The sequence below is a fragment of the Coregonus clupeaformis genome, chromosome 22 (genome assembly GCF_020615455.1).
Source record: "Coregonus clupeaformis isolate EN_2021a chromosome 22, ASM2061545v1, whole genome shotgun sequence".
Lineage (NCBI taxonomy): Eukaryota > Metazoa > Chordata > Actinopteri > Salmoniformes > Salmonidae > Coregonus > Coregonus clupeaformis.
This window is the reverse complement of record NC_059213.1, coordinates 1,456,300-1,482,442: the sequence shown is the minus strand read 5'-3', so window position 1 is coordinate 1,482,442 and position 26,143 is coordinate 1,456,300. Positions and strand designations below refer to the sequence as shown.

The 26,143-nt window shown below is 46.0% G+C and overlaps 1 protein-coding gene and 1 long non-coding RNA gene across 14 annotated transcripts in view; both read right to left on the bottom strand.

Annotated features, from left to right (window-relative positions):
• The window catches only part of LOC123481626, a 38,096-nt gene extending 36,729 nt beyond the window's left edge, over positions 1-1,367 (bottom strand). The window contains exon 1 of the long non-coding RNA XR_006657214.1: positions 994-1,367. This is a non-coding gene — a long non-coding RNA (uncharacterized LOC123481626). The remainder of the gene's footprint in view (positions 1-993) is intronic.
• A 219-nt stretch (positions 1,368-1,586) lies between these two features.
• The window catches only part of gab1 (GRB2-associated binding protein 1), a 73,322-nt gene continuing 48,765 nt past the window's right edge, over positions 1,587-26,143 (bottom strand). For 4 of the 13 annotated variants that reach the window (XM_041843256.2, XM_041843258.2, XM_041843254.2 and 1 more), the window contains 12 exons: positions 19,599-19,727; positions 19,108-19,273; positions 15,625-15,850; positions 14,580-14,693; positions 13,333-14,018; positions 11,576-11,670; positions 11,019-11,364; positions 8,411-8,500; positions 7,312-7,405; positions 6,785-6,902; positions 3,800-3,928; positions 1,587-3,708 (listed from right to left, as the gene is read on the bottom strand). In XM_041843256.2, the coding sequence (XP_041699190.2) occupies positions 3,550-3,708; positions 3,800-3,928; positions 6,785-6,902; positions 7,312-7,405; positions 8,411-8,500; positions 11,019-11,364; positions 11,576-11,670; positions 13,333-14,018; positions 14,580-14,693; positions 15,625-15,850; positions 19,108-19,273; positions 19,599-19,727 (2,352 nt within the window). In that variant the 3' untranslated portion in view covers positions 1,587-3,549. Of the gene's footprint in view, positions 3,709-3,799; positions 3,929-4,297; positions 4,374-6,784; positions 6,903-7,311; positions 7,406-8,410; positions 8,501-11,018; positions 11,365-11,575; positions 11,671-13,332; positions 14,019-14,579; positions 14,694-15,624; positions 15,851-19,107; positions 19,274-19,598; positions 19,728-26,143 lie in introns of those variants that run through there. The other 9 variants (XM_041843261.2, XM_041843259.2, XM_041843260.2 and 6 more) reach the window with 9 other exon arrangements.

Here is a 26,143-nt window from a genome sequence, read left to right as displayed (position 1 = left end):
TAAAAGACGAAGGTGTTAAAGATTAATCATAACCGGAGTACTTCAGCCCATTTCCACCTGCCACATTTCCACTGCTCCTCAACAAGTTCAATTTGAGACTAATTATGATTATGGCCCTCAGCTTTTATAATAAATGGATTTCTATTTAAAATGTGTCAAAATTATATGGAAGGCTAATTTATTATGAGTGCAGGTAAGAAGTCTCTCCAAGCTACTGTGGCAAACAGTGACAAGAGAAGTGAAGTAGAGGCTTGAAGGCTGCGTTTACACAGGCAGCTCAATTCTGATCTTTTTTACACTAATTGGTCTTTGGTCCAATCGCATCAGATCGACCACAACTAAGGGTGTAGCATGCTACTGACAACAATGACTGCCATGGATGTCTCCCAGTTGCTTTGAATGTTCAAAATCATAGTGTTAGAACACTTTTAAAGCCTCATAGGATAAGATGATCCAACTTTCAAACTAGTCCTTTTTGGCTAGCCACAGCGATCAACTAGCTACCTAGGTAGCTGTTAAGCTTTCTAGCACATTGACAAAATGTGTTTGTAAACAATTAACAAGCTAGCTAGTTAGCTACCACATCTTCCGGTAAAACTGTCAACCGACTAGCTAGCAAGCAAAAAGATATGCCAAATAAGTCTAAAAACCACTTGAGGGCAAATAAATCAGATTTGACTGTTCAGACAAGTCGCATGGCCTGGAATCCGATTTGTATCGGATTTCAAACCACATACGAAGGTGGTTTGAAATGGGATTTGAAATATCCGATTTCATATGATTTTTGGTTGTTCAGACTGCAGGAAAAATAAAAGATTTGAATACGATATGCAAAAAAATTACAGACATACAGAAGATTATTTTAAAAAAAAGAGTACTTCAGGCCATTTCCACTGCTCCTCAACAAGTTCAATTTGAGACTAATTAACGCAGCTAATGTAGTACAAAAACCCTAAGTGCAATCAATTCTTCAATTTTTCTATAGACACTTACCCACTCAGTCCAAGCACACTTCCCATTCATTGACAACTGTCCCCTTTTCATCCAGATGACATGTTGCTCCAAATCTTCAAAGAAAATTACTGAAATGTGAGAGATTAGATTTTAATGTAAATCGCTGCCTGTTGAAGAGGGTTTTTCCTTTGTGGGTAAATGGAGAAACATCAAATTAAACGAGGGTGAGAGGGAGAGAATAGGGAACAGGTGAGGTAATCATTGATTGGAGAAGTGGTAGGCATTTGGACACTTCCTGAAACTGAAATAGAATGGCACAGTTTGGTACAACACACCACTGTGTGTATTTCTCATTCCTCTATAGCAATGTTGGTGGTCCAGAGTAGGCTGGTGGGAAGAGCTATAGGAGGACGGGCTCATTGTAATGGCTGGAATGGAATGGATGGTCAAACACAAATATATGGAAACCATTTGACTCCATTCCAATTTTTTCATTCCAGCCATTACAACGAGTCTGTCCTCCAGCTCCTCCCACCAGCCTCCTCAGTGGGAGGGACTTTCAGGCCGAAAATGTATTAACATATAAATTAGCATACTGTAGGTGACGTGACAAATAGAAGACGCATAAAAGGTTGTTTTTATTTAGTTTACTTTCAAATGGAAATGTTTCTCTTTTGATTCTTTAAAAAAAGATAAAGCATCAACGTTTTGCAGTTGGTCTCGAGACAAAGCTGCAATGGGATGGTGAGAATGAAAGTATGGAAATGACAGTACAGGCACAGTTTTTCAATTCATGCTGGAATAGTTGGTGCAAATATATACAGCAAAGACTTTTATTCTCCTGGTAAAACATGCTTAGGACTTGTGTGTGAGAAATGGGCCCGTCTTCATGAAGCATCTCAGAGTAAGAGTGCTGAACTAGGATCTGTTTTGCCTTTAACAATGATCAAATCAAATCAAATTTTATTGGTCACATGCGCCGAATACAACAGGGGAGACCTGATCCTAGACCAGGGCCCAGTTTCCCAAAAGTATCTGAAGGCTAAGTTAATCGTTAGAACCGTAGGATCGTTTGGGAAACTGGGCCCTGCACTCCTACTCAGACACTTTGTTAATAGGGTCCCTGGAAAGTTAGTAAAGCGAATAGTCATCATGAAAAACACTACAATTCTGAAGTATTTTCTTTTTAGGTAAAACATCACAATTACTCACTATTTACAAAAAGACATCAAGTAAAGTAGATCGTAAGGCATACATACATCAGATCCCAGACGGTTTACGTGTAAATCCATTTGAAATAAATTAAAACCTAAGAGAGAATTAAATTGACGCGCCAGTCAATAAGGGAATTGATCATCACAATAATAAACTCCTGAAGCAAATTGACTGGCGTTCGTTAAGAAGGCATTTTAAACAGCACTTTGTTCTATACCCATCAAATCTTTTGTCTGTTTATAGATTATTACTCGGACATCTATCGTTGAGATAACTCAAAATAAATTAGAAATGGAAATAGCTGTTATTAGTATTTTAATGAGTACCTGATTTCTCTCGTCTATAAACCTAAGGTTGACACCTTTGCATAACTCACAGAAAGTGTCGGGGAGCTTCCCGTTAAAAAGCTGTCACAGTTGATTCTGTCATTTCATATCATATCACATGTCCCGATACCATCTCGGAGAGCGTATAGAATTCTACCCTGCAGAATTACCACACACCATATATAGTGTTGAATAAAGGACACTTTCCGTTTATATACATAACACTTTTGTACACAGTCTTTTTGTTTTGCAAATATGAAGCATTTCCTCTTCCACGAAAATCTAAAATAGTAAGAAAATCATTTCTCAGTCGTTTAAATGACGTTGTTTCAGTGAATCCAAACCTTTGATTGAGCACTTGGTCAGTTGCGTTTCATAAAAAGTAACTCGCATTCTATTTTCTTGCATTCACAACAAGTTTTTCACTAAGAAAACCTGGTTCTCTCTCTTACAATGTTTTGGATAATATTTGACCTGTACAAGAGAAAATTGCCCAATTTCCTACCAGCAAAACTAGGCAACCTTGGCAGTAAAGTATTAAGTAGACACTAAGCATTCTGATTCTGAAAGAGAGATGACTCATTCTCTCCCAAAACAGACTCCAGACAGTGCCCTACAGTGTTGTGATTTAATCATAAAGGAAATGTTTTCTTTAAGTCTTCTCCTGGTCATTCTCCAACCAACTGAAATCCACCATAAGAGGCAGTAAGTGTTCCAGACTCCAAGTCTTTGTCAATGTGGTAATGTCTTTACAGAGTCCCCATTCGGGCAGGTGAGGACTGATTCATCAATCAATCCTTCTACTTGCTTCCATACTGCATACAGCTTATTCCTGGCACATACCCCCTGTCTGCCACAGAGGGGCGCTGTGCTGTCGCTCTTCTGTCCTCAGACTGACTGATAGCAGGGTAAACTAAAGACAGTTCAGCAGCCCTGGAGGTCTGCCTGCCCCTTCGCGTCGGCACTGGGAGTCTGGAGGAGGGGAAGGCCGAGCCTGGGCTTGGAGTAATGTCTGTGGCCCAGCGGCGTGGGGCTGTAGCTGGGTGAGCTGGGGTCACTTGGGCCCTTTGGTGGAGGTGTCTGTCTCTGTGGACTGGCGTCCGTCGTTCCAGGCCTCCCGGGTGCTCTTGAGGGCCTGCGTCCGCTGCTGGTCCACCACTACGTAGTCCACCCGCTCATCTGACACCGCCAGACCAATCCCATTACTCTTCTTCTGGAGAGGAACACACAGGTCAGTTTCAATAGTGTAAGTGTGAGTGTGAGAGTGACCGTGAGCGAGAGCGAGAGCGAGAGATCGGTCTCACCTTCCGTGGTGGGGTGGACTTGCCGGGGTCCAGGTCTAGGTCCAGGTACTCCACCTGCTTGTCTCCTTTGGGCTTCACCATTGGGCTGCTCCCCCCGTCCGCCGTCATGGGCGCACCCCGCTTCATGTTCTAATCAACAAGGGAGATACCATGTTACAGTGTAGATAGGGGGAAGATGACAAACTCACAGAGCATGATTAAATGTTAGTGCTACACTCTAGGAGTGGGCAAGAGGAGTAGTAGTACAGCTACAATGGAGACAGAACTAGAACAGATACTATCATCATAAACACATTGAGGTATTATGCAAACCTCAAGTCACGTCAGCATGTACACTACCACTACAGACGGTGTCTGAAATCTTAGTGGGTTTTGGGGGGAAATAACAGCATAACCCACGCCATGCAGTGAGAGCATAGGCTCTATGGGCATCTCCGGTTAGGCTCCAAACTGGCAACCCAGGCAGCTTGTCTAACCAAACTTGGCAACCCGTCTCACCTCCTCTACGGTGTCAAGGCCCTCCATCTCCCTCTTAACAGGGGTGATGGGGACAGTGCAGTAGAAGGACTCCTCTCTACAGAGACAGCAGGGAAAGGTCAGAGGTCAAACAATAATACAGGAGGAACTGAGGAGATGAAGAAGAGGAGGAAAAGGGGGACTAGGAAAAATATCAATGAGTGATAAAGCAACAGGAAGTAAACATTAGGTCAAGGCGAAGAAAGGATAAGGGAAAACATCTCAATAAAAGGTCAAAAAGACTAAGACAACAACAGAATGGAAAACATGCAATCAAGCAGGAAATGACCCATTTTGTTGTTGGTGAAGTTAATCAGTCAATTTAGTATAGTTAAGATCATTTCCTTTAGGAGAGAATGGAACAACGTTAAACAGTGATCGTGTTGTTCAATGTATGGCTCCCCAAGGGGGAAATGTATTTAGGACATTTTTGCTATATTCAGACAGATTAGAAACAGCGGGAAGACGAAACAGCGTGGAGACAAATTAGGAGGAGACAAAGTGGGAAAGACAGAGATCAAACCCTGGTGCCTAGACCACCAGATCATGGAGCCTGCGCAAGGGAAAATCATTTATATCTGACCAGTCAACAAAAAGGGTCCTTGAGAATTGATGGAAGAAAAACAACATGAGTTAGAATAATAGAAGAAGATGCAAAGAGGAGATCTCCATCAGATGGACTGAATACCTGCAGGGGGAAAAGAGTGAAAGCGCAAACGAAAAAGACAAAAAAGCAGGATGACAAGTGGTTGAAGGGGGGGAGAGGTGAAGAAAGAAGAAGTGTCGAGGAGGAGTCCTTCTGTGGCAACCATCGATTTCTCCATAAAAGATGAGGCTGGGAGGCCAAGGAGGATGATAACGGACTGACTTTTACTAGGTATACTATACTAACATGGGATATCAGAAACAGAAAATGTGGACTCATCATTTCAATATCATCACACACTAACAAAAAACAGTATTTGAAGTGAAGTCAAACTATACTATATACACAAAAGTATGTGGACACCCCTTCAAATTAGTGGATTCGGCTATTTCAGCCACAACCGTTGCTGACAGGTGTATAAAATCGAGCACACAGCCATGTAATCTCCATAGACAAACATTGGCAGTAGAATGGCCTTAATGAAGAGCTCAGTGACTTTCAATGTAGCACCGTCATAGGATGCCACCTTTCTAACAAGTCAGTTCATCACATTTCTGCCCTGCTAGAGCTGCCCCGGTCAACTGTAAGTGCTGTTATTGTGAAGTGGAAACGTCTAGGAGCACCAACGGCTCAGCTGCGAAGTGGTAGGCCACAAGCTCACAGAACGGGACAGCCGAGTGCTGAAGTGCTTAGGGTGTAAAAATCGTCTGTCCTCGGTTGCAACACTACCGAGTTCCAAACTGCGTCTGGAAGCAATGTCAGCACAAGAACTGTTCGTCGGGAGCTTCATGAAATGGATTTCCATGGCCGAGCAGCCAAACACAAGCCTAAGATTACCATGCGCAATGCCAAGCGGGGGCTGGAGTGGTGTAAAGCTCACCGCCATTGGACTCTGGAGTAGTGGAAATACGTTCTCTGGCGTGATGAATCACGCGTAACCATCTGGCAGTCCGGTGAACAAATCTGGGTTTGGCGGACGCCAGGAGAACGCTACTTGCCCCAACTGGGTGCGCCCAGTGCCAACTGTAAAAGTTTGGTGAAGGAAGAATAATGGTCTGGGGCTGTTTATCATTGTTCAGGCTAGGCCCCTTAGTTCCAATGATGGAAAATCTTAACGCTACAGCATACAATGACATTCTAGACTATTCTGTGCTTCCAACTCTGTGGCAAAAGTTTGGGGAAGGCCCTTTCCTGTTTCAGCATGACAATGCCCCCGTGCACAAAGCGAGGACAATACAGAAATGGTTTGTCGAGATTGGTGTGGAAGAACTTGACTGGCCTGCACAGGGCCCTGACCTCAACCCCATCGAACACCTTTGGGATGAATTGGAACGCCGACTGCGAGCCAGGCCTAATCGTCCAACATCAGTGACCGACCTCACTAATGCTCTTGTGGCTGAATGGAAGCAAGTCCCCACAGCAATGTTCCAACATCTAGTGGTAAGCCTTCCCAGAAGAGTGGAGGCTGTTATAGCAGCAAAGGGGGGACCAACTCCATATTAATGCCCATGATTTTGGAATGAGATATTCGAAGAGCAGGTGTCCACATACCTTTGGTCATGTAGTATATTTTAATTATTCTGAATACTGATGTTCTATGGATATTCAGCACACTAAGATATGCCATTAGACGAATTACATTACAAATGGTGCACTTTGCCATGAATAAAAAAGTTTTAATTGAATTGTAATAAATTCATTGGCTACTGACTTTTGAACATTAGCTTATTAATGTGACAAGTTTTTAGAAAATGTACATAAATCATTGTATCATTTAAAATTAATATTTTAGAAGAGAGTAGTTGAGGACGTGTGTTACATACTAGTTCATCTGCCTTAGAGACCATGGCTACATAATTCTCATCACAGTCCTCGGAGTCGGTGCTGGAGGCGGTGCTATGCACCGAGGGAGGCCTGGGAGGCATGGGGAACCTGGAGGGACTGAGCAGCACCACACACACACCGTTTAACACACCGTCTGTACACACACACACACACACAGCAGCAGCGCTGCATGGGAGCCTGCAGAGTTCCCTGCAGATTAAAAATGACTCACTGGAAAAATACAAATAATGCACATTTCTAAGACATACATGTATGACTACTTTGACATGTTATGAGGTGACTAAAGTACTGCGTGGAGGGTTAGTGTTCTGATATAATACCAAACCTATAGTCACATGCGGTAGAAAGGAATTAAACTAAGTTGACACTGACCTAAGGTCCGTTTTATGTTTTACTCCCAAATGGTTAGGATGCGGTGAGTGACACTAATCCTAGATCTGTGCATAAGGGCAACTTTGACCCTGAGCTGCTGTAGAGGCGAAAGGTCAAAGGGTAAGACACTTACTCCCGAGCGAATGACCTGGTGACAGGCGAGCGGACGGGCGCAGATGAATCCTCCCACTCAGGTAGGGGCTTGATCTCCAAAGGGGCGGGCTTGGCTGTAGAGGGGAGGGGCAAACACCACCGTCAATCTCTCTCATCACATACCATCATCGCAACACAATACATTACATTATACAGAAAGTAATGCTTTCATTTGGCCAACAGAGGTCCCTATAAGCCACAATACCTCCTTCCAAGACTAAAACTGTAGGCTAAATTCCAACATGAGAAGTTCAGCGTAATACAAAAATGTAATCAATTGCCTATAGGTTTATAGAGTATGTCCACAGCCAACCGTTCACGCATGGTTAACGTAACAGAGCCCAATCTGGCAACCCGGGTGCTATAGAAACACATTCAGCATAGCTCCCTCGGCCTGGTTAGAAAACACCATCTGGTGCTGCAGTCTACAGGACAGCAGCACTTACACTTCTCAGCCTACAGTACAGCACTAAACAGACTTCGCATACGTCTAAAAACCCTTCATACAAACCCGGGGATGTATGTGTGTGTGTATATATATATTATTACATGTCGAAACAGGAGCATGCCAAAAAGTGTTAAAAATACAAGAGTGAATTGGTTAGAACAGTCCATCACTGGTGTGTTGGAGTGTGTCGGCAACCTAAGAAACAACTACTGTACTGGTGTTATACATTAATGCTATTGATTACTTTGACTGTGAACAAGGGAGAGGGCTTGAGATGTGGTTGTTGGTGAGGTACACTAGTACACTGACAACGTTTTCCTATGTAGTGGAGCTCTTTCACTAGACAACACAATAACATTCCTGAGATATGATCTCTCCTCCATTTCCTGAAGAAGCCTAGAAGATATTAGGGTGTTGGTGTGGTTCAAAAACGTGTAATGAGAACAAAATGTTAAATTAGAAACACAACAGAACAGGAGTTAGTTGACTGGATGAGACCGGACACCACATGTGATGTCACAGGTCACAGGTGAACATTCAGAAGCATGCGTTGAGTTCAGACAGGTTCAGAGAGAATGAGAGATGAGTATTCAGAACCAAGTTTCAGGCGTCGTTGTTTGGTAATACCTACCCTTGCGTCGTCTTGGGAACTCCCCTACGGTCTGAGAGTCGGTTCGCTCTAAACCAACACCCTTTGCTCTTATTATTTTAGGACTCTGACCTGATTGGTTAAAAAAGAAGACTTTTCACATTACCATCATTGATAAACGATGACATCATTGTAACACCTATTTTAATAAAAACCTGCCATGCAAAGCCGACGGATCAACAGACTGTTGAGAGACAACTCACTACTTCCACCCTACCATTCCTTCCTCCCTATTGGTGTATATACAGTATAGACAGGACTATCTCCATGGCAACAGCGGACCCCGACATTTCCCATCATGCACCTCACTCCATGCAACATGGTTGTGACTAGAGGGAGTACAGCTACGACCGGAAGTGACTTTTCATAGCAGGTAAGGAGGGCATTTTAGCTAACCCTAACCCTTTCCCTAACCTTAACCTATGTCTCCTAACCTGCTATGTTAATTATCCTAACCTGCTGGGTCAATTCTCCTAACCTGCTACGAAAAAGTAACTTCCGGTCGTAGCTGTACTCCCTCTAGTCAGAACCCTGCAACATGGTTGGCCTCAGAGACTTGACAAGACAACAACATGCACTAGTATGAGCGTGGAAGATCCACTGAGAGAAGAGAGTCATTTTGAGGGCAACAACACATCCACAACAGCAGACGCAAATAAAGGCGCACATTTATCTGTACACCAGCACACTGAAGTGGTCCCCTGTAGCTCAGTTGGTAGAGCATGGCGCTTGCAACGCCAGGGTTGTGGGTTCGTTTCCCACGGGGGGCCAGTATGAAAATGTATGCACTCTAACTGTAAGTCGCTCTGGATAAGAGCGTCTGCTAAATGACTAAAATGTAAAAAATGTAAGTGAAGTCATAACCTTATGTATAATCCTCACAACAGCCATAAAACACAGCATACCCCAGCTAAAACCATGGCAGACATTTGCAATTGAACCCCATAACAAAGCCATAATGAAGGAAAGTGAATAAATGAAGCTACTTGTCGGCTTCGACCACAGATGCTTCAGCCTCACAAGACCTCACCCACAGAACAAAACCAAGCAAGAGAGGCCCAATCCCACATTGACCCCTAGACCCTATTCACTATGCACTTGTGGAGATCTGAGAGGAATTGATTTGTTAAAGCAATATGGTCAAACTTCCACCAAGTGCATAGGGTCTAGCGGTCGATATGATTTGGGATTGGACCAAAGACTTTGAGCCAGAGAAAAGGCTAGAGAGAGTAACCCTGAAGCCAACAGTACACAACAGCCCTACATGCACACACAGTCGGGACAACAGAGGTCCCAAACTCAGCAGATGGACAGCAGTTGTGGTTCGGTGAGGAGAGAGATTGCATTGAGATGGAATGGCCCATGGTTATGAAACACTCAAGTTAAAAACCTAACTGTAGGCCTATACCTTCGTCATCATAATGACCCCATGACTACAGTACCATTCCAGTCTAACATGTCCTCACACTGAACCATTCACATTCAGCATCCCATTGTGACACCACGGTAGATGCTGGAATGAAAACAACCAAGAGTCATTGATCTGAATGTTAAAGCTCTAAGCCATGAATAGAGAGCAACTGACTTTAGGTTTTCTAACAACTTTCCTGACATGGATTCCTCCTTTCTTCTCCACCATTGACAGTGACTGGTAATTACCTCTGCTTTGGGTCTGCCTCCCCTGTGGGATATTCAAATCCTCCCCGCTCTAGATTGAAATGTCCCATGGTGGATCTGGAGGGGGTTGTTGCTCCATCAAAGAGGCCCTTTCAGAGGGGGGGACAATGGGGACAGCGGTGACCGCTCTGGCCGCTCCATGGTGATGGTGGCCCAGGCCGGTCCCCCCCCAAAGCCCCAGAGAGGGCCCCCTGAACTCTGGGACAAAAGTCCCTTTGACTGGGGTGAGAGGGAGAGAAGATGAGGGGGAGAGCGGGCTAAACTAAAAGAGCAGGCTGAGAGGAGGGTGGATGGGGTGGAGGATGGGGCCTTGTCAAGGACTGACTGAGGAGAGCGCTCTAGAACACTGACTACATTGAGGAGAGAGATCTAGAACACTGCCTACATAGAGAGAGATCTAGAACACTGCCTACATAGAGAGATCTAGAACACTGCCTACATAGAGAGATCTAGAACACTGCCTACATAGAGATATCTAGAACACTGCCTACATAGAGATCTAGAACACTGCCTACATAGAGAGATCTAGAACACTGCCTACATAGAGATCTAGAACACTGCCTACATAGAGGAGAGGAAGGGTGAGCCACAACATTCTGCACTACTGTCTGATGCCATACAGGAATTGTATAATGATGACAAATGAACGTGTTCTACTTCAAAATAATGAAATTGTAATCTGTCTTTCATAACCATGAGCCAAGCACATGTAATGGGAGTGAGTTAGAGTTGAATGCCAGGATGTAGAGAGAAGCAGTTGTGAAAACGTTGATGCAACAACAGATAAAAGACAAACGTACCAAGATTCTCTCTCAAGATTCTCTCTCATTCAAAGACACACACCCCCTTCCCCTTCTCCACAGCCACACCACCTCACCCCCCAGCCATCCACCCTGCCCCTCTCCTCCCTCACCTTTGCGGTCCGGTTTGAGGTTGCGGTCCACGGGCGGGGGCTGACAATCGCTGATGAGCATGGGCCTGCGGGGTGGGGTCTTGGGGCTTGAGCGAAACCCCATGTGGGCCGGCGGGGGAACCTGCTTGCCCAGGGAGAACTCTAACGTGCCCGGGCCCGGGGTCATGGGTACATAGTTGGGTTCCATGATGGGTTCACAGCCCGACAGGCTGCCGGAGCGGTGGTGGGACGGGGAGTTTGCGTTCATGGGTACGTAGTTCTGGTCAACTTCCTCCATGGACTGGCTGCCCACTGGCATCATGCCTTTGTTTTTCTGAAGGGGAGGGGGGGCAGAGAGAGAGGTAGGCTACATAAGAGCACAGACAGACAAGACAAAAACACGTACACACACGTGAAAAGAAGTGAGAGCATACAAGCTTCCCTTATCTTAATCTGCACCTTAGTGCACTACAAACAACTCAACTATCATAATAGCCCAATACTTCAGTATCAATGTGAGAGGTCCTTTAAGTCCATCGTTTTAATCTGATTGATGAGCATGTCGTGTAAAGACTTACCAAGTAGCTGTTGAAGCTTTCGTTGAAGTCAAACGAGCAGCTCTTGTCAGAGGGAAACGACCTGGGGATATCGTAACAGTCCTGGGACACAAGATCTGCAACAAACATTACAGAGCATTACAGAACAGTGTAAACACACCATACCTACACTATAGTAGTCTAGGTAGGGCCTACAGCAGTATGAATCAAAATGGTGTTAAATACTCAATTAAAACGGAATACAAATGCACCATTGAAACCACAGTAAGTGGTGAACAGGGATATGTGAAGTCTGTCTGTCTGTCATCTCAGCAGCTGGACTATAGTTGCTGCTCTTGCTCTGATCATCATGTGTAACGTCACACTAATGCATTTCAGGAGGAGTTCAGACAAACAGGATGATAGGACTTGGAAGGTCGCCATACTCTACAGCCAAGGCAAGCAAAGCCTACTCTGGTACACATACCACTAGACAAACGGGGAATCCTGGGGCATTTGCTAAATGCCCTCGTGTTAGTTCAACAGACCTGTTTCATGTTAAATGTTATGAACAGACTTGGACCGGATGTAGCTGGGCATAATGTTTTATCTTGAACTTCAACCTCAGATGCTCTTTTGGTTGTGTAAATGATTGTCCTTTAAGAACAAAAATATTATTATTATATATTTTTTGGGGGGGGTGTTGACAAAAGTGTTATTACCAGTGGCCACCACCAGAGGGGGTGATGAGGAGAAGGACTCAGTGTTGTTTCTCTGCTGCTAGTAGAGAAAAGAGGTTGGGAGCATTCACTGTATAGAGGTTGGGACTGAGGCGCCAAACTGCTTTCTCCTAAACTCTGAAGTACGTGTTGTCTGTCTGCATGGTAACTGAACACCACTAATTCTGCTTGCTACACCAGATGTCCTTGGAGGCAAGGCAATCTTCGGCTGTGAAAAGGTTTTTGTAATTAGCTATTCAAAAACACATCTGTTGCGTCAAGAAAATTATCTTGGAGGATTAGACGCTTGCTTTGCTTTGTCTGAACACAGCACACACCAGCCATGTGTTGTTATGAACATACTGTCGTTGTTAGCTAGTGTATTTAGCCTTTATAATGATGCACACAGTATGTTAGCCTAAGCGTTAGCCTATATCACTTAGCATCATGATAAGTAGTGACAGGATGTGGTACCCTATGTCACTTAGCATCATGATAAGTAGTGACAGGATGTGGTACCCTATGTCACTTAGCATCATGATAAGTAGTGACAGGATGTGGTACAGGATGTGGTACCCTATGTCACTTAGCATCATGATAAGTAGTGACAGGATGTGGTACAGGATGTGGTACCCTATGTCACTTAGCATCATGATAAGTAGTGACAGGATGTGGTACCCTATATCACTTAGCATCATGATAAGTAGTGACAGGATGTGGTACCCTATATCACTTAGCATCATGATAAGTAGTGACAGGATGTGGTACCCTATATCACTTAGCCTCATGATAAGTAGTGACAGGATGTGGTACCCTATATCACTTAGCCTCATGATAAGTAGTGACAGGATGTGGTACCCTATATCACTTAGCATCATGATAAGTAGTGACAGGATGTGGTACCCTATATCACTTAGCATCATGATAAGTAGTGACAGGATGTGGTACCCTACATCCCTTAGCAAAAAGTGAGAGTGAAATGAAATGCGTTCAATTATATCTCTGTTCTTCATCTATTTGACAGGACTAATAAGGGTCAATCAATCCACCAATGAATCAAGATCAATCGATGAGCCGTACCTTTCCTGAGGCGTGATGAGTCCATGGTGCCGATGGTGTTGCTCCGCAGGGCCTTGCTCCCGGCGCTGGTGGGCACGCAGTAGTTCCCGTCCGTCTCCGACATCGAGCGCGGCACGCAGTACGTGTCCGTGGGCGAGCGCTCCGCGGGGGGCGGCGGGTGCCCAGAGGTCAGGGAGTTGAGTGAAGGCTTGGGGGGCCGGGGGGGAGGCATCACGTCACCACCCTCAGACCCACCACTTGGTGGACCTCGAGGCACCTGATAGGTACAGTTACTGCCTGGTGTGGGAGGAATATCGTAGCTAACCGACAGGTTCCTCATCTGAGTCTCCATGGAGGGCTTCCGCGAGGGCGTGTTGAAGACGTAGAGCTCCGGGGCGTCGCCGTCGACTGGGATGGGGGGCGAGGAGGTGGAGGCCGACTTGGGGAGGAGCACGGTGTCCTGGGAATAGGAGCGGGGGAGTTGGTAGAGGCCAGAGGAGAGGTCGGTGGAGAGGGAGGCGCCGCGGGAGGGCGGGGAGTCGTAGATGGAGGAGGCGGAGGCGGGGTGAGGGGGCGGGACAGAGAAGAAGAAGCCGTTGGCGTGCTTGGAGGAGGAGGAGCTAGTGGAGGTTGGCGTGCGGTGGGCAGGGACGTTGTCGTTCAGGTCCGTCTCCGACGAGGTCGACTTGGAACACTCGGCGTGGGCTCTATGACAACGGCAAGGAGACAGATAACATCAAGAGGCTGAATGGTGTGTGAACATCTCACACATCTCAACACAGATTAGTGATACGAGTTACATCAACACATCCATTCCAGTTAAGTCACAATACCACCAATAACTACTATTGAGGTCCATTGGATCTGTTGTTGAGTAGATCTTATTGAGTTGTAGGCTCAGTATAATGATCCATGTTTCATCCTGTGGTTAATTTCAAAACATGCAGGGTCAAACACAGCACTGTCCTTTGCCAAAGGTCCATTGACATATTAAGCCATTCTGGATCATTCCTCATTTCCCTGACTGAGAACAGCCAGGAGCTACATTTTGGATTAATGGAACACTTCTCAAACACATCAAACCCAGAGGTAAGTGCTGGATTAGTTTTGTGTCTATTTACAATGTGTGAGTGTGTATTTGTGTGCATGTCCACATGTATATGTGCATGTTTATGAACCTGTGTGTGACTGTTTGCACACGTGTGTGTGTGTGTGTGTGTGTGTGTGTGTGTGTTCACTCCACACTAGACAGGCTGCTCCAGACTCACTGATTAACCTGAGGAGGAGAAGGAGCCCCTTTGCTCTCACACTCCCCCAGAAGGAGGTACTCCTGGTCCCCCTCGGAGGGGGGGAGAGGAGTAGGAGGGAGAGGAGTCACAGAGCTACACCACCACACACAGAGAGGAGGAGGAGGAGAGAGTTAGATAGAGAACCACATCAACAAGAGAGGAGAGGCACTGAAATATGGACAACATATAGAGACAGTACAAGAGACCTAATAAAGCACACCACAGAGGAAAGTAACCAGAGAGAGAGAGAGGCGGGGAGAGAGAGAGAGGCGGGGAGAGAGAGAGAGAGAGGCCGGGAGAGAGAGAGAGGCAGGGAGAGAGAGAGAGGGGGGAGAGAGAGAGAGAGGGGCGGGGAGAGAGAGAGAGAGGGCGGGGAGAGAGAGAGAGAGGGCGGGAGAGAGAGAGGGCGGGGAGAGAGAGAGGCAGGAGAGAGAGAGAGGCAGGGAGAGAGAGAGAGAGGCAGGGAGAGAGAGAGAGAGGCGAGAGAGAGAGGCAGAGAGAGAGAGGCGGGGAGAGAGAGAGAGAGGCAGGGAGAGAGACGAGAGAGGCAGAGAGAGGCGAGAGAGAGGCGAGGAGAGAGAGGCAGGGAGAGAGGGAGAGAGGCGGGGAGAGAGAGAGAGAGGCGGGGAGAGAGGGAGAGGCGAGAGAGAGAGGCGAGAGAGAGGCAAGGAGAGAGAGAGGCAAGGAGAGAGAGAGAGGCGAGGAGAGAGAGAGGGGCGAGGAGAGAGAGAGAGAGAGAGGCGAGGAGAGATGGGCTAAAGACGCCATACTAAATAAAAAGAGTGACACAAACCTAAAGTATATAATAACAGGAGACTAGATGGAGACCAGAGGGAGACTAGAGGGAGACTAGAGGGAGACTAGAGGGAGACTAGAGGGAGACCAGAGGGAGACTAGAGGGAGACTAGATGGAGACCAGAGGGAGACTAGATGTCAGAGAAACACAGCGGGAAATGTCACAAACACCTCTCCACTCTGTACCAATGGCAGCGGTGCACTGTCATATCATGGACTCCACACCCACCTGTTGGGCTCTGGCTTCTTGCTCTCACAGTTGACCAGCCACAGGTAGTCCTGGGGTTCATCCAGGCTGGACTCTGAGTCCAAGTGGCGCACGCTGACTGGCTGGTAGGGAGGGGGCACGTTGGTCAGCATGGCCGGAGGACCCCCCAGCACGCCCAACCCCGGGTGAGGGGGTGTGTCCACCACTGAGCCACCGCTGCCCGCCTGGTGGGCAGCCTTCGCCGCTTCTGTGGGGAAGAAAGAGGAGGGGAGATGGAGGGAGAAGAGGGGACACCATCAGAACAACACCGGAGTTTTCATGCACGACAGTTATTAATGAAACGTACATGTTCTGTAGTGATAATATTGTAGGTGTTTGTACGGTTATATTTCTGACTTGTTTGTGTACAGAAATCTGTATTACGTTCTATAAAAGCACTACAGAGCTGTGGGAAATGGATACCGAGTTGAACACATGACAGAGATACTGCAAGATGACATCCAGTACAAACAGGTCATGAGTCAGACTTGAAGGACAAACACTGTACGTACACTGGCATGCATGCACTTTCCCTCCCTCCCACACACACACACACACACACACACACACACGTGTATGTCTGTGAACCACGCAATAGCCTTTCAAATCTTCACAATCAATTATTAACGCATGAGAAATACAACTATGAAATTAAAATGTAGCATTACATTTACATTACAGTTTGAGGGAATTTATAACAAAAGGGGAAATATAGGGAAACACAAAAACAAAACAAAAATGCTTCCTTTCTTCCAATAGCTATTGTATCTGCCAATGTTATTCAACCCATTAATACTGAGCTGTATTCCATCCAAATCTATGTTTTGCCTTTTGAATCCCAACCACTGCCAGACAGCATTTCCTCAAGGTCTCTGCCTTGTCCGTCTCCATGTAGGCCTGTGTGGTGACGACTGTGCTTGGTTGTGCTCTATTCACAACCTACTCTCCGGCTGCATTGCTCCCCGCCTACACTCCTCAGTGTGTACGCACATACACACCCAACCACCAACAGAGAGATCGTCTTTGAGTGGCTCCCTAAGTGCTCAAACTGAAGGATGCGCACCCTGAGACGACAGCTGCTCTCTGAATCTTTACTCCATCCATCGCTCTCTTCCTCCCCTCCTACTCCCTCCTCCACTGTTTTATCTTGTGCACCCTCTCCCTCAATCGCTCCCCAATCAGTCACTATTCTCCTGCTTTATCCTGTGCACTCCTCCTTCCCCCCCAATCACACCCTATACATTGCATCACTTAATCTCTGTCTCTTCTCCCCAGCCCCCTCTCTCACTACTATCCTGCTTTATCCACTGTATCACTCTCTCTCGCCATCCCTCCACCTCCTTGTTTGTCTGTCTTATGTGCTGATTCACCCAGGCAGCGGGAAAAACCCTTTCCTCCTTCATCTCCCCCTCCCACACCGGTGGTTTACAGCCCTGCTGCTCCAGCACTCCAGCACCCCCCCTTGCTGACATTTCCCCAGCCACAGTGCACCCTCGCCTGGGCGCGGGAGTGGGCTGAACTGTCCCCTCTTTTGTTTGTGCTGTATGATCAGCAAGACTTTGTGAGGCACAGACAGAAGTAGCCAAGGCCTCTCTGCAATTTGAGAGTCACACCGCTCAACCACAGCAAATCTGCATGGCCATTATGACAGACAAACTCGCTGCTTGGATCCATAATAAACTCAACATTCCAAAAATGGCCCCATAGATAAGCGATATGTTGTGGTTGAAGTTGCACTATAACAGGGAGGGTAGAATACAGCCACAACACTGAGGAAGGAGTGAAGCTGACCTTGTGGTTTGATACGTGGTCTCCCTGTTGTCAAAGATGTACTGGGTACTGCTGATATCATAATCCAGGACATTCCAGGGACTCGAAATGGTTCCCTAATATTCGGATTAAACCCACATGCATTACAATAGTGAGTTCAGATTGTAGGGTCCATTTCCGGTTCCACACCAGTGTAAGCAGTGTAAGCCATAGCCATTAGCCAGGCAACAACTCAACCAGGGCCTAAAATTAAAACACCCGCCACTTTGGCATTAGCGGGTAAGATGTCTATTTCACCAGCCACGTTGGCGGGTGGTCAGGGCTCCATAGGGCGAGCATTTCACTCGCATTTGTGAATACAAATATTCAAGTATGATCACATTTATAGTAAAATAAATGCTCCAGTAGCTGTTTTCAAAGAATTTCTGCAGTTTTGTTTGATAGCTGGTAAATTAAATCGCACAAAGTCAAAGAACTACGAATCCTACACAGCCTATCCCACCTCGCATTGCAACACTGCCTGGCTGGGGGCTGTCGCACATGAAGAGTGAAAGATTCATTTTTAGAAGCGCTGTGCACAGGCATAAACGTTGGTCTAATTTACAGAAAAACGAAATTCTACTGACGTGAGACTTTATCCTTGTGTTTCTTGGCTACTTACATTGTTTTGTTCACAAGCTAGGTTGTTTTTCTATGTTTGAGTTTCAACTGCTAGGGAAGAGAAGGCAAGGCTTGTACTAGTCAGACTCAATCTCACAGGCACAAACATGACTGGAGTCACGTTACCACGGTAACCTCATGCCCTTAAAGGGACAGGTGAAATGTTTTGTCTCATCTGTGATATTTTGGATACAATTTCAATTAATATACCACATTACTTCTTACTAGTAATAAATGTATTGTTTTAGAAATATTACAAAGCACGCTCATCATTTTAGCCCCCCCAAATATTTTTGGCTGGTAAAAAATCTGAGTGGCTGGTAGATTTTTAAATCTACCTGCCACAGTGGCTAGTGGACCAAAAAGTTAATTTTAGGCCTTGAACTCAACAGTACCTCCCATGTCAGCTGAGAGGGAAGTTCAGGTCCGGAGGCCCCTGTATGTGGCCCCCACTGATGATGGTGGGAAGAAAGAGCAGGAAGTAGAACTCTAAATAAACCACCATTCTGGTTTGGTGGGCCCCACTCACTCGCTTTTCCCCTGAGTAAGCGAGCAAGCACGAGAAAGAACGAAAGAACGAATGTGAGCGAGAGGGAGAACAAATGAGAGCAACTGAGAAAGAGAGAACAATAAAGGTAGAGAAGGAGAGAGAGCGGCAGTGGGGCTCAGTTTAGGGGAGCACACATTGCTTTAATTATACAGTACATGGAAACATGGTAACGTGAACCCATCTGAAGACATGGCTCATTAGGCCTCATTAGGCCTGTGCTGGGAACAAAGGCCGCTTGGCACACCGTGTCCAAACCTACACTACACCAGGATATGATCATTATGTGAGAATAATACGTGTGAGGAAAGACTACTGTTTCCACTCATGCATATTTCTGTTGCATTTTCTTTCTGCGTTTCTCTTTCTCTTCTGTGCGTATTTTGTGCACATTGTATAGACACATCTCAGAGTCCCTCTCGTGTGGGCGTGCATGCGAGCCTGTGCAGGGACGTGTGTGGTACGTGTGTGTGCAGCATCATTGTTACCGTCGTCTGTGGGGTTGAAGCCGCAGATGTCACAGATGCAGCGGACCCACTTGTTCATGTCGTCCTCCGTGTCGGCCACCAGGTAGAAGACGCGGTCGATGGTCTTGATGTCGAAGATGAAGCTGTGCTCCAGGTCCTTCTTGTTGAACGTGAGCCCTGCGTCCACCTGTGGGGGGGAAGGTTTAGTGTTAGCATGTAGCATTACCAACCACATAACAATAGGGCTTAGCATTAGCACGTAGCATTACATAAACAATAGGGGTAGCAATATCTGTTGTAGCCAAAGCTGCTATAAGCCACTGTCAATGTAATTTACTGTTATAGCTTCCTTAAGACGTTTTAGCAGTATTAGCTAGTGGTACTGTAGCATTACTAGGACCATTAGTTTTCCCGGATCACGTGACCTGACCTGGAACTAATGTATTACATAACTAGGGTCCAGAGTAACAAACTCCTGGCCATAATCAGCCTTAGCATAAGTAGTGTTTCACCTGTTCACACAGGTTGAGGTCGATCACGCGGATGGGCTTCTTGGCGTGGTCATTCTTGTAGTATTCCAGCACGTCTGGGTCGCCCGAGAGACGGCCGCTGCGGAGAACAAACCACCGCTTCTTCCATGCCTACAGAGAGAGAGAGAGACATTTTAATGTTGATGCTCTAAATACATATCATCGCTTACTTAAAAACACCACAGTACACCCATAAACCCCCCCTTGAAAATCTTAACAAACCCCTGAAGACTTCACAACAACAACAACCCATATTGGCTCAGGGGACAAGAGAAGAGCGAGCGCAAGAGAGAGAGAAACAGAGAGAGAGAGAGAGAGAGACGGACCAATAGAGAAAGGTCACTGTGTGTTTGCTCATACGGCTCCATTCCTGGCTGACCACAGGCTGGACAGGGGCTTTGTTTTTCCACCCTGGCCTCTCTGTGTGCTTCTCTCTATCCCTCCCTCACTCTCCATTGCTCTTTCCTCTGGTCCTGTAAGCCACACAAGGACTATGTTCAAAATTCACCCACTCTCACCCTCTTCTTATATACCAATCCATTCCTCTCCCTCCCGCTACAGCCTCTCCATCTCTCTCCTCTGAGCCCCACTAGGACAGACCTGTTCCCAAGCCAGAAATGTGTGTCTGGGACACCCAGAGCCACCACAGACAGACAATAGTTTGGTCTGGTTAGGTCTAGCACCCCGACTGTGGAACAATAGGATTTGTATGTCTATGAGACACATGTTCCGTCTGAAATGTCACCCTATTCCCTATATAGTGCCCCTACTTTTAACCAGGGCCCATAGGGCATTATGTAGGGAATAGGGTTCCATTTGGGACACAGCCACAGAGTTTCCAAGGCAGCTAGGGTTTTAACACAGGGCACAAGACCCAGACAATGGGATATAGCATAGAAATATAATCCAATTCTATTTCTATTCTATCAGACTTAAGACCGTGGGATGGATAGGGTTGAGAATGCGGAGTGGTTTAGTTTTAGTTACACAAAAGGCACTAAGAATAAATCGTGTCAATCATCGTCAGGCACTACCATCAGAAAGTCAGTCAGAGGGAGCGAGATAGAACCAAGTCAGATGTCTAAACAGGAGTCTGGTGTCTAATGCTTTTATTTTGACAAATGAGGCCCGGCCCATCTAGATGTCTTTTCACCTAAACTGTGTAGCTTAAACTTATAAGGTGGTTAACTTGTTCAATGAAACCTGCTCCCTGAACGGATGCTAGGAGAAGCTAACTCAAGGATAAGCAGGGCTAAAAAGCACATGATGAAAACAAACTGTGGCTAATCGCTATGAGCCACCAACTCTGATTCGCTGAGTCACTTATGCTAAACTTGAGTTTTTTGGAAGGATTTGTTCCAGATTGCAGAGTTAATTGTGCTTAATCGATCCGCTTCAGGTTGATCAATATTGTGGCGCAAAATAGACTCTGCCTATCAATGGACACTTGATAGAGGTATTGAATATTGAACAGGTGAAATTTGATACAAAAGATGACATAACAGAAAGGAATTGCTATTCGTGGAATTTCTCAACTGCCACTTTTGGATTTCAAACAAGGAGGGAAAACCAAACCAGTAGAAAAACAACTCCCCTTGGAGATCAGAGCCCTAGCCTCACCCAAGCACAGCCAGCAATGGCCTGTGAGGAATGCAAACTAAAAGCTTTGTTGTTTTTTTTCGGGGTAAGATTTTAACCGGATTAACAATGCTCTGTGTTTTTTCCCCCTCCCTTCAGTTGTTTTTCTATCCACAGAGTTCCCTTTGTTAGCGGGCCAAGCACCGAGTAGGGAAGAACAGCCAGGAGGAGAGGAGAGAGAGAGAGCATCGTCCTGCTGTCCTCTTCTGTCAACAAACAGGAGAGCCGACCCTGGAGAAATAAACAGGCTGGCTGAAGGAGGAATTTTACAGGGGCGCGCACACACGCGGGCGCAGCCTTGCACGGCAGAAACGCACGCAGATATACACTCACACGCGCAGAGAAATGCACATTCATACATACGCACATGCCCCTTGAAATTCTAACAGGCCTACATTCATGGCCCTAACACTCCCTACAGTCATCAAGTAAACATGCCGGCGCAGGGTTCAAGAGGTCTGCTTGACATTGAGGGAGGAGGAAGGTTCCCACACAGTATGTTCCACAAGAAGCCATGCCCTAAAATCCCATAATCACATTTAATATCACTGTTTATTTAACCATAAAACATGAACAACCACCAAAAACAGCCTCCAGATAACAATACACAGAGCAATTAACTCAGTCTGTGTATAACTGGTCCTGTCCAGCCTGAACAGCAGCCTAATCTAACCCAAGCAGCACACATTAGCATGTTGTTGTGGTGCTGCTCTGTTGCGGTCAGACAAAGAGGAGGGCGACCCCTCTCTCTGGTACATGACAAAGCACTCTGGCCTCAGGTTACCCTGTGGGCCATGGGGTGAGGTTACACTGGGGGGGGAGAGGTTAGGCCAGGCCTGGGTCGTATTCATTTTTGCTAAGCATTTCTTATTGGACAAGCCCAGGTAGAACACGACCCTGGTTTAAAACAGACACAGGAACATGGAGACATTTTAGTCATTTAGCAGACACTCTTATCCAGAGCGACTTACAGGAGCAATTAGGGTTAAGTGCCTTGCTCAAGGGCACAGACAGACTTTTCACCTAGTTGGCTTGAGGATTCGACCCCAATACCTTTCAGTTACTGGCCCAACGCTCTTAGCCGCTAGGCTAACTGCCACCCTGCTGCTGTCCATAACAACAGCTGGTCTGACTAGAAAGATGACATTGACATTCATAGTTTCAATGGTGCTGGTTAGCTGGTTAAGAGCTCGTTGAAGGCGGCTTGTTTGAGTGGTGCTTCATTGCAGCTTCAATACGGAGTGAGTTTTGGAAGCCTACCTGATTCAGGGGTGCTTTCCCATATTAGCATGGTAGCAGACAGCGTGTAGGGGTCGGAGGAAAACGGTCAGGGATGGAAAGCTGTGTGATAACATGAGCAATGAGAATCACTCTCAATCTCTCTCTATCTCCACTGCCACACACACCCCATGTGCCCATTCCATTAATCACAACTCAAGTTAAAACTTAGCCGCAAGTAGAGCTAAACTGGTCCATTTAAATCCCTGCCAGGTTCCTATCCAATGAAACTGCACACAACCAGAAATGCCATTGTGTCTCCAGTCAGCCAGCCAATGGCATCTCGCTGACACAGATACTTTCTATTGTCAGTGGAAAACAGTACAAAAAGCTCTTCACAATGACCACACATGACAGTGACTGTCTGATGCACACAGCAGCTGAATAGCAGCACTGTTAGACAATAACCATCTGTCCACAGACCTAGCCTGGTTCCAGATCAGTTTTTGCGGTCTTGTCAACTCTTATGGCCATTGTTTTGACAATTACCATAAGCGATGGCAAGACTGCACAAACAGATCTGGAACCAGGCTACCACAGACCTACCTTGTGCTATTGATCCTGAAAAGGCCAGCAGAGGTAATGAGGACTCTAGCAGTGCTGAACCCCTGTTACTGTCCTCTCCTCCATTGTAGTCAAAGAGGCACAGAACAGTCAATAATCCAATAGTCGTTACTGATCACAGAACACAGCTAATCCAGGTTGGTCTACTTCACAAGGCCCAAGATGATAGAGTAGATCTCAACTGATCACAAATCAATCCTTACATGCAACCAACCAAACAATACAAGCAGTAACCAAGTGTGTTGACTCTTCACTCCGGGGGAGTGGAGTGGGACGAGATGAGGAGCCCCTGGTGCAGCAGTTGTCGTCCCCCCCCTCCACCCTCTCCCCTCCACCCTCCCCTGCCCTCTGATAGGGCGTGAGGCAGGAAGAGACCCCGGTGCCTGCTCCAGCCTCCAGCCAGACAGAGACACCATTGAGGGGATGACTGGGAGGGATGGACGGGGGAATGCCATCCGAGTTGAGTCACACTGTTGCCATCAGGCCCCCACTGACCCAGAGACAAAGAGGAGAGGAGATGGGGGGGAAAGGGAGAGAGATGGAGTGAGAGAGAGATGGATGAACAGTATAGAGAGAAGAGACAAAGGTAAAGGAGGAAGAAGATGAGAGTGAGTGAGAAAGGAGGAAGTAAAGAGAGCTAGCTAATACAGTAGACTTGAAGAACTCTACCACATTGGGGGCTTCCCCCCCATTGAAGACTGGTTATGGGGTGTGGTGGGTGAATCAGAGTGACAGGGACAGACATTAGGGAGGGGGGTGACAGTGGGTGGGACACAGGGCCCTCAACCACCACATTCCTGGCTACGGCCTTGGCCCTGCCCTATCCAGAGAACAGTGGCCTTTGTTGGGCTTAACTTTATCAAGCTGTCCCCTGGAACATCTAGAACTCGAGGGCTCCAGTCACAACCATCTGCCTGATAGATAGGGGCCACAAGGGGCCCAGAGTACCCAATTGTCTGCCCATACATATGTATTTAAATACTGTCTTGACATAGCCCACTCTAATATATCTACTGCAGTACATATGATTCTTAGAAGATCTTCATCCGGTGTACAGTGGCTTGCAAAAGTATTCATCCCCCTTGGGGCTTTTCCTATTTTGTTGCATTACAACCTGTAATTTAAATTGATTTTTATTTAGATTTCATGTAATGGGCATACACAAAATAGTCAAAATTGGTGAAGTGAAAAAAAATACATTTATTCAAAAAAATTAATAACAGAAAAGTGGTCCGTGCATATGTACTCACCACCTTTGCTATGAAGCCCCTAAATAAGATCTGGTGCAACCAATTACCTTCAGAAGTCACATAATTAGTTAAATAAAGTCCACCTGTGTGCAATCTAAGTGTCACATGATCTTCAGTATATATACACACACACCTGTTCTGAAAGGCCCCAGAGTCTGCAAAACCACTAAGCAAGCGGCACCATGAAGACCAAGGAGCTTTCTAAACAGGTCAGGGACAAAGTTGTGGAGAAGTACAGATCAGGGTTTGGTTTTTTAAAAAATATCCGAAACTTTGACTCTGCACCGGTACCCCCTACTACTTCTATCTGTCCCTCTCTTCTATATATATATATATATATATATATATATATGCTCCCTACTGTTATTTTATTTTACTTCTGCTCTTTTTTTCCCCTCAACACTTTTTTGTTGTTGTTTTATTTAACTTTTTTATTAAAAAATAAATGCACTGTTGGTTAAGGGCTGTAAGTAAGCATTTCACTGTAATGTCTGCACCTGTTGTATTCGGCGCATCTGGCCATTATTAAAAAATGGAACAAGAGAGGGCCGCCCACCAAAACTCACAGACCAGGCAAGGAGGGCATTAATCAGAGGCAACAAAGAGACCAAAGATAACCCTGAAGGAGCTGCAAAGCTCCACAGCGGAGATTGGAGTATCTGTCCATAGGACCACTTTAAGCCGTACACTCCAGAGCTGGGCTTTACGGAAGAGTGGCCAGAAAAAAGCCATTGCTTAAAGAAAAAAAATAAGCTAACACATTTGGTGTTCGCCAAAAGGCATGTGGGAGACTCCCCAAACATATGGAAGAAGGTACTCTGGTCAGATTAGACAAAAATTTAGCTGTTTGGCCATCAAGGAAAACGCTATGTCTGGCGCAAACCCAACACCTCTCATCACCCCGAGAACACCATCCCCACAGTGAAGCATGGTGGTGGCAGCATCATGCTGTGGATGATGTTTTTCCATCGGCAGGGACTGGGAAACTGGTCAGAATTGAAGGAATGATGGATGCAGCTAACTACAGGGAAATTCTTGAGGGAAACCCGTTTCAGTCTTCCAGAGATTTGAGACTGGGACGGAGGTTCACCTTCCAGCAGGACAATGACCCTAAGCATACTGCTAAAGCAACATTTGAGTGGTTTAAGGGGAAACATTTAAATGTCTTGGAATGGCCTAGTCAAAGCCCAGACCTCAATCCAATTGAGAATCTGTGGTATGACAAAGATTGCTGTACACCAGCGGAACCCATCCAACTTGAATGAGCTGGAGCAGTTTTGCCTTGAAGAATGGGCAAAAATCCCAGTGGCTAGATGTGCCAAGCTTATAGCGACATACCCCAAGAGACTTGCAGCTGTAATTGCTCCAAAAGGTGGCTCTACAGAGTATTGACTTTAGGAGGGGGTGAATAGTTACGCACGCTCAAGTTCTCTGTTTTTTGTCTTATTTCTTGTTTGTTTCACAATAAACAATATTTTGCATCTTCAAAGTGGTAGGCATGTTGTGTAAATCAAATGATACAAACCCCCAAAAAATCAATTTTAACTCCATGTTGTAAAGCTACAAAATAGGAAAAATGCCAAGGGGGGTGAATACTTTCGCAAGCCACTGTACATACGTATAGATTGAAGTTGGATTACTGTTACAGTGCTATTTGGCTGTTAATTGGATTCGTTCCGACATTTCTTGATTTCTGCATTGTTAGGAGCAAGCAACAAACATTACGCTGCATCCGCTACAACATCTGCTAAAATGTGTACGCGACCAATAAACTTTGATTTGATTACTGTACCAACA